The sequence below is a fragment of the Mus pahari genome, chromosome 16 (assembly GCF_900095145.1).
Source record: "Mus pahari chromosome 16, PAHARI_EIJ_v1.1, whole genome shotgun sequence".
Lineage (NCBI taxonomy): Eukaryota > Metazoa > Chordata > Mammalia > Rodentia > Muridae > Mus > Mus pahari.
Window position 1 is genome coordinate 44,313,255 of NC_034605.1, and position 9,258 is coordinate 44,322,512.

Here is a 9,258-nt window from a genome sequence, read left to right on the forward strand (position 1 = left end):
GGACCTTCGGAAGAGCAGTCGGGTGCTCTTACCCACTGAGCCATCTCACCAGCCCCGGATGTTTCCTTTTAAAAACGCCTTTTTTTTTCAAAACGCCTTCTGTCTGCTCTAAAATCCACAGGCAGCACACAGCATTTTGAAAGCTGGTGGGGATGGAAGGGGCCCTAAGTTTCCATTAAACACAACAAGCAATTTAGAAAAAAAAAATTAAAGCTTAAACATCAAAACAAAAAGGGGTATAAATGGCCATATCAGCTAAACCAAAGGCCTGCTATAACTTCTCCTTTAAGATAGCTTTGGAAAATAAAAATATTTTCTAAGTTCCTCTCCAGAAGCCTTTTGACTATAGGTTTCTCATTTCCTTAAATTTCTTTGCTCCCATTCCATTGGACTACAGGAATCTGAATTCCAGACTGTAGGTGTTTTAAAAACTCTATTGCCATACTGTGCTATACCTTGTTTTTAAAGTCAATCCATTGAAGAACGATTTTTTTCCCCCCTTTCTTTATATTGACTAGAAAATACATTAGACCTTAACTGCAGACACTTAAGGGTTCTGAAACTTGGCAAAGCCTCAAAAGGGCCTCAGCCGCAAGAACTCAGTCACAGGCTGCCCTTGGTGAACACCTTCCAGGCCTGGGCACGAAGTAGGTTGGGCCTCATTCCAGGCCCACACTATGTGGGCAGGGCCTTCAGGGCTCCTGTTAAAGATGAGGGACTGGAAGTAGTCCCTCACCTGCAGAACAAAGGGCAATACTGGCCGGTAACCTTCATACCCTCGGGTCTTCTATTGGACAGGCAAGCCAAGGCCACAGAGGCATAAGGAACATGGGCTATACGTTAAAGGGATTTTATATAGAACATTTTGTTGTGTCTAAGACAAGGTCTCACGATGTAGCCTTGGCTGTCCTCCAACTCATAGGGATCCACCTGCCTCTGCTTCCTGAAGAACTGTGACTAAAGGTGTGCTCCACCATGCCTGGCTTCTTTATGTAGAATCTTAACAAAGGAAGCATGTACAGTTCACTGTCATTCAGACAGACTCTTCTAAGAGAAATGGAACCTTAAACACCCATGACTGTCTTTTCACAAACAAACAAAAATGTAAGTAAACTCAAAGCAGACTAGATGTGTACTAAGCGGAAAGATTTACCTAAAGCAATAGCTTGCATTCCACAGCCCTCATAGTTGTAAGTAATTGCTGGCTGCCTCGAGCTGTGTATTTTGAGGACAAACTGAGTGGAAGTTGATTGCACTCTGGTTATGAACTCTGAAGTAGCTAAACAAGACCATCTGGTTAACAACAGACAAAAAAAAAAAAAAAGAAAGAAAGAAAGAAAGAAAGAAAGAAAGGAAAAAAAAGAAAGACAGGAAAAAGAAAGAATGAGAAGCCTTTTAAGCCTGACTTATAAATCTTACAATGATCCATTTTTAAGCCCAATCTAAATTTATAGTTTATGTGCAACATAGTGTTTAAGAGATAATTCCAGACTCCTGGGTTTTACAATCTAATAATTATCTGGTTTTACTACTTAAGTAGCTCCAATTAAACAAATAAATGCCAACTTCATATTTCAGTTTGTAGAGTTACCACTGAGACAAAATAGAAGACTGACTATCCTGAGAGAACATTTTGGGGGAAATAGCTCTGAACTTTCTGAGACCAGAACATACTGGTCTGAGGGATGTTTCAGGGAGTTACAGATGATTTCTGTTTTAGGGTTTGTCTTCCCTCTCCTGGTAGTATTTAAATCATCAGTATTAGACCAAGATCATTTTTATTCCCATGCTCCTCAGTTGGTGTATCGGAAGAAGAGAAAAAAAAAAAAAAAAAAAAAAAAAAAAAAAAAAAAAAAAAAAAAAAAACATCACGTACCCTCTGTGTGCCACAGTTACTACTTCTGAAAACTAAGTGTGCCTCAGAGCTAATGCAGAGAGTTAAATGTGACAGACTTGTATTGCTTTACACATCATGCCTCTGCTTTAGCATCTCCTACACGGAATGACTAATTTGCTCCTGAAAGACAGTTATCTTTCATTAGCTAATAGACTTTATGACAGAAGGAAAAGCAGCTCACTTCTGCTATGGGCAACTCAGGGTGCCCATGTGTCAGTTGTTTACTTGGGGAACGCAGCATTTTTGCTGGTGAAGTTGCCTACAATAATAATGAAATGAGGATGATGATGATGGTGGTGGTAGTGGTGATGATGATGATAAATAACCATGTATTTCTATTGCTTGGCAAAGTGTTCAACTTGGGGCAGACCCAGCCAAGCAGAAAGCGTCCCCCAGTTGCAGTTTCTCACCTGCAGTGTAACTCATCAGCCCCCACAATATTTTCTTTCCATAAAGAGCAAAGCTAAGTATGATGAGGTCACTGAACCAAAGTGACTTTAGATGTCGTCACACGTCCTCACCTCCTGGACTGCAGCACTCAGAGTTCACACCAGCTATTTAATGTCCCAATAACGGACAGGGTCAATCCTTTCTCTTTTCTCTATAACACCGTCTTGATTCAACAACAGGGGGAATGGGAAGAAAAAAAACAAAAAACAAAAAACATTGCATGGTGGTGCACGCCTTTAATCCCAGCACTCCGGAGGCAGAGGCAGGCCAATTTCTGAGTTCGAGGCCAGCCTGGTCTACAAAGTGAGTTCCAGGACAGCCAGGGCTATACAGAGAAACCCTGTCTCGAAAAAGAAAAAAAAAAAAATCATTGCAGGCTAGATACCATGTAGCCCCATCCGTTGTGAACCAGGAGACTTAGTGATGGAGAGAATCACTTCCAAAAAGATTCTGATCCTGCCAGATAGAAAGCTGCATTGCTTCTGACTGACTCCTGGAGCCATCCTTTCTTCTGCCCCTCCCCATAGATCTACAAAATGGAAAGCTGATAGGAGGTGACAATGGATACCTGGGTCTTGAGACTGCTGGAGCTCCCCCAACAACTATCACTCATGCTTTGGCTCACAGCTTTTGAACAAGATTTATAGACAGGGAATCAGTGGCTGTTAGCTATAGCAAGTGTTTACAGCCTTCTATCCCAAAGGAAGGGCCAGAGGCTACATACAGCAGAGGGAAGCCAAGTTAGCCCCTAGTTAGGTCAGTTAACTGGTTCTATTAAGCCCCCTTACCAAAACGAATTTTTGTAATGACACCGTCCTTTAAAAGTCGAGGACTCACGTCTATTCACCGTTAAAATTTAAAAAAGGATCGTAAGTAAGCACGGCCAAGTCATTGCCATGAACTGCTACTGGGCCAAGTCCCTTGGAAAATGCCTCCTTAGACGGGATGTGCTGAGCAAGTCATAATCATTTTGCCAAGAGTAACCCCAGAAACCGTGGTGCAAAATGCAGTGGAAAATAGAGCTGCCAAAATTATGAGCAGGACATTCTGTAAGCGTCAGGGAAAATACGCCAGCCGGAGCCTTCATACTTTCAGACCCGTTCAACCCCAATAAAGAGTTATCCAGAAATGACTAACAGCCATTTATTCATAAGGATGTGGGAATTCTCCATCATCGCGCCTATGATAGTGTCTGGGTTTTTAATTTGCTTCTACCGAAAGGACCTCGAGCAGACAGCTTCCCAGATCAAGTGCTTAAGGCAAATTCTGAAAAGGTGCTTTCAGAGCCTGTCAGAGACTCAGCAGTTCTGATTCTCCTTATTATGGCTCCCCAAGCCGGCTTTGGTCAGGCAGAGACCTGCGACTTGCCTGCTGCAAGGCGAGACACCCTCTGATCTCCATTGGCAGCCGCTGCGGCTCCTATGCTAACTCTACTCCACCGCCTTCCGCCACCCACAGCAACTTTCAGAACCGTGTACCAAGAACTAGTGGATCTGAAAGCGCATGTCTGCTGGCGGGTACACCCCGGGGAAGCCTGGAAGCGAGATCAGACGCAGCTCAGCAAAACCAGACACACAGGGGATTCCTGCCCAATTGTCAAGGTGGGAAAGGCGCCGGCCGGCACAGTTGCCTCCAGCTTCTCAGGAGACGAGACGGCGTACGAGGCAGTCTTACCTTGTACTTCATGTCGGCGGTGATCTGATGAGCCCCGGTCCTATCGAATCACACAGTGAGTGAGGCACTGCAGAGTCCGCCCCTCCATTGAGCGCAGGGCTGGATGGAAGTGAGAACCTTCGCCTCCCGCGCACTGCGGAGTCTCTGAGCTCACAGCCCAGATCCAGACCGGCACAGCGCGGACCTCGTTTGCATACCGCGCCGCCATTGGCTGCTGCTGGTGGGGGAAGGTAACGCCTCCACCCCGCCCACCGCTAACTTCTGAAACCCTCCGACAAAGAGCGTGTAATACGATCATTTCTTTTCACGTTATCAAAAGGGCGGAGGAGAAAACAGAAAGTGGGGAGGCGGCCCCAACCACCCGGAGAAATAAAAATATAAAGAGGAAAGACATAGGAACCAGACAAAGGAGGTACGTTCCTTTTGAGAGTAACCTAAGTTTTAAAGAATCCGAATTCACAAAGCAGTCTGACATCGCGCTTCCTGTGACCTAGCAACTAGTTCATAAACCCATTTCATTTCAAAGCCATTCACCTTACAATCTCTACATGAAACGAGCTGGAGGAACAAAGGGTTTTCTGTCTCCAGTCCCCCCCTTTTTTTTTTTACTAACCACCCCTGCTGATAACTCTCTTTCCCTGTCTTTTCTCTTCCCCTTCCCTTCCTTTTCTGTGGCTGCTCCCACCCCCACCCCCCAAGTGTTCCAAGTACTTTGCTAAGTCAGCCTGCTAGGAGCTGGAAAACATTTCTTTCTCAATGAAAGGCAACTCGCTCACAAGCACCAGGTTTTCCTGGTTCTTCTCACTAGGACCTCAGGAAAATAAAGGTTAGGTGGGAACCCATGCAGGTTCTATAGAACACACCCTATACATCATGCTTGTCCACCCAGCACTCTGCTCTTTGATGGCTGGCATTGCCAGATTCCGCTTTTGAACACCGAGGCCTTTTCCTTTTGACCTCTCTCCCTCAAATGACCCATTAGCCCACTCACACTTATTATTCGGGGAGGACGCTTCTGTTTGATAAGCCTGGTTAAAAAAAGAACAGTCTCTTTCAGGCAGGGCACGGGACATGATTTGTAGAGCGGTTCCATTTTGAGATTTCTATAGAGAAAGAGAATCACTCAGGAATAGACAGGCTTTTCTTTTCCTCCAGCCTCAGGACTTGGAGCATTCAGGACTATCCCCCAGTTAGGATGCATTCCAGCCAGACTACACGACTCGGATGAAAAAAAAAAAAAAATCAGCTCTTACTTTTTTCCTGACTAGTCCAGAATCAGTTTTGCCTCCCCAACCCCCCTCTAAATTCCGAATGGATTAAAACTTTTGAAAATAAATGATTTAAGCCAAAAGCTTAGCCAGGAGAGTAGATGCCTCATAAAAGTGGTTTCTGGGGTGGGGGTGGGGGGGTACGGTTTACATTGACATTGAATCCACGTTTGGCTGCAGCTCCCAGTTTGCTCTACAAGATGCCCCTGGCCGCCTTCGTGAAGTTGACATCCCTGTTCAGGCCCTTCCAGGTCATGGCTTTTACTTCCTGACCTCAAAGGCAAATCGAACCTGTGTGATTTGCAAGGTCTTTTGGACACAGATCAGGCACGAAGCAGATGGTCCTCTCGGCAGCCCTGAAGACTCACGCTAGTGAGATACGTTTGCAGGACAAGCCAGAGGTCTTTCCCTCTAGATGTGTCCTGGTTCCCCAGGAGGTGGAGAGAACATTCCTTTGACTTCTTCAGCAGCCAGGCTGAATCATGCTTAGATGAGTGGATTAAAGCAAGGCTAACCCATCCAACCTCAACATTGCAAAAGCAGCTTGCCAAAGCCTGTGCTAGGCGTTTGTGAAATTGCCTTCTCAAGGTAGACGGCTTGATTCCTATCAGGTGACCTTCTTGTTTTGGAATCGCTACACATTTCTTAACTTTGCAATGTTAGCCTTATAAAATGAGGGCATAATAATGCTTACCTGCTGGGGAAGGGAGCTAGGGGATTTCTTTGAGTGTGATAGGAAGTCATCTAAGTATTTTGAGCAGAAATCAATCTATTTCCCTGTTTTGCCCTTATTATTACGCTGTGATCTCAGCCGCAGCTAAGTCAAACAAGTAATTTTGCTTTTATTGGTTATGTTCCCTTTAAACCTTTTGGAGAAACACAAATTCAGTAAATAAAGAAACAGCCCTTTCTGTATTGATTGCCTGAGACGCTGAATGTGAAAAAAATATGAAAAACTGATTATATAATTAAATTATTCAGGGAACCAGTGGGTTGGTTGGTACCTTTCCAGAACCGGCGAACCCTGGGGCTCAGTCCCAACCCACGCTCACCAGCAATCTACGAGTAGGTGCCTCTTTGGCGAAAGCCATATCCGGTTAGACCCTACTGCATCCAGGAGTCAGGGAAATGGCACCGGGTGCCTTCTGAGGGATTTTATTAGTAGCCATTGAACATTGGTCAGATCACAAATAGAAGTCAAGCAAATGCTGGGACTGCTTATGGCTCAGGCAGAACCCAGTGGCTCTTCTGTCTGGGTGAAAGATCTAGAGCCCATGGAGAGGGAAGAGAGCCCCCTGGGAAATCAGCAGTCAGAGTCTTCAAAGAGAACTCAAAGCTGACTTGAAGAGACCTTGAGCCCTCCTGGTGTGGTCCTACCAGTCATATGTATGGTGAGCCACTCTCCTGAGTTTCCACTCTATTTAGAGATTTCTCTTTAGTTTCCTTCCTCAAAATCTCTCTATCTTCAGCGTTGCCACCAATTCCCTTCCCAGAGGACAGAGGGGATGGCATTTAGATTGGAATTGGACAGTCTCTAAGTGATATGCTAACGCCTTAGGAAACAGACATCTTGGTGTGGACTATAATGAGAACTTCACCAATCCTCGGTTCAGTTTTTTTCCTCCGCACCCCAAGCTTATACCTTTACTGGCTTTGCACAGATGGGTCTTTCTACAGAGAACTCTCTGGCGGCTTGTCGGCTGTCAGGCCTAGCTTAACACACTAATGCCTTTGTGTGTGCTGGTCCACAGCCCCCGCCCTGCCCACCTCGCCCTTTCAGAACAAATCTCTCCTTCCCTTCTCTGTGCTCCCATTGTACTTGGAACACAGATCTCTTAAAAGTGCTCTTTCCGTGTTTGGATGCTGATGGTGTGTTGACGTCTGTTTCTCCAGCTTTGGAAGGACAAGGTGATGGCTAGTGGATCTCTCTGTCTCTTTATACCTTGTATGTACTTAAGTCATTGCCCTGTGGATCAGGACGTAATTCAGAGAACACATGTTTACCTCCAAGTTCAGCCAAGTGCCCAGGAAAGAAATAGAAGAAAATCCTTGTGTCTGAGAACACCCTCCAGTTCTCATTTGTTAGCATAGACGCAGGATGCACCTTTTCAGAACCAACGCCAGGCTGCTGTCAGTTCTGTCTCTGTGAGCTAAAAATAGCATTTACAGTGCTAAGTGGCTTGGGAGAAGGCAAAAGAATAACATTTTGAGAGATGTAAAAATTAGGCATAATTCAAATTTCTGTGTTTCTGTGTCTATACGAGAAAGTTGTGTTGGCATATTTACGTACAATCTGCTGAGCTGCAAAGCTGGGGCTGAGTGGCTGCCTCTGAGTTGGGAAACACCGCAAAGCTAAAGAATGTATTTATTATAAGATACTACTATAGCTAAGCATGCTAGCACATGTCTATAATACCAGCTCACCCAGGAACACTGGGTAACTTCAAGATCAGTGTGGGTAAGCTGAGACCACCCTCTCTTCCCCCCGAAAACAACAACAAATCCCACAAAAATAAAATAGTATCATCTGCCTCGCCACAGAAAATGTGCTACTTAGGTTCTAAAATACTACGAGACTTTTCTGGCTTTGAGTTCAGATCCTTCTCCATCTGAATCAATCCAGAAGCTGGCTGAAGACCAGACCAGAGAAAGCAGGCTGAGTCCAAAACAAAGAGGCATGCTAGGACTATGCATTACCACTTCTAGTTTGATGTCACTTATTTAAAAATCTGTACCTACGAAATCATCTCAAAAAATAATGTCCATGATGCTTTCCTGCTCTGTGTCAAGTCTATAAAATCCTCCAAAGACAAGTCACTGAGACTTTCCTCTTTCAGTCCAATGACTTTTCCCAGAGCTTTTTACAGTAGTTGTTTACAGACATTGTTTCCCTTAGCATTTGTCTTGTGCACCAAATCCAGGAGACGGATTGTTCTTAGCTTACGTATTACAGCATGGAAAGCTTTGCAGTTCACACAAAGTTACAGGACAGACGAGTGACAGGTTTACAATAGAAACCCAGGCGGTCTCCTTCCTGGGTTGGTGTAGCCCTCACAATAGAGCAACAGTGCCCACCAGGTTTCCTCTCAGCACAATTTTCTGAGCCCTGCTGATTGTTTCTTTAAGGGTAAGTCTACAGCTCAGTGGAGGACTAGGCATATGGTGATGCTGTCAAATAGTATAAACACACACACATGCATACACATACAAACACACACACATACAAGCACACACAATCATACACAAACATATACACACATACAAACACACATACATCATACACAAACATACACATACATACAAACACACACATNCACACACACATACAAATACACACAAACACACCTACACACACATACAAAGACTCACATGTATACCACACACACGCACATACATGCATACACATACACACACATACAAACTCATACACACACATTATACACATACAAACACACATACAAACACACCTACACATACAAAGATGCACATGCATACCACATACACATGCACATACATGCATACACATACACACACATACAAACACACACATACACACGCATACACATGTGCACACACATACACACAAACATACATACACATATGCACACACATGTGTACACACAATACACACAAACACATAAGCACACACATGTGCACACATACAAACACATACACACACATGAACACCCAAACACAGACACACACACACAGAGCTCCTTTCATTATTCCTCATTCTTTTCACCCTCTGCTTACCTGTATCTCATCTTGCCCCAGCTTGAAGTCCATCTCCGTCAGGAAACATTTTCTAGAAAATCCATTGCGGCCTATACTCTTCAATTCCAGGCTCCCATCATTCCCTGTGTCTCCTCATTAGCTATGGCTAAGGTCATGAGTTCCCAAATTCTACTTCTATTAAGAAGCAATCATGACCATTTAACCTTCTTTTCTTTATATGCTGGGCCCAACAGA

At 44.4% G+C, this 9,258-nt stretch overlaps 1 protein-coding gene across 1 annotated transcript in view; it reads right to left on the bottom strand.

The window, feature by feature from the left end:
- Positions 1-4,169, bottom strand: part of Nedd9 (neural precursor cell expressed, developmentally down-regulated 9) — a 46,882-nt gene extending 42,713 nt beyond the window's left edge. Inside the window, exon 1 of the mRNA XM_021215701.2 lies at positions 4,022-4,169. Within this exon, the coding sequence (XP_021071360.1) occupies positions 4,022-4,033 (12 nt within the window). The 5' untranslated portion in view covers positions 4,034-4,169. The remainder of the gene's footprint in view (positions 1-4,021) is intronic.
- Between the last annotated feature and the right edge of the window lie 5,089 nt (positions 4,170-9,258).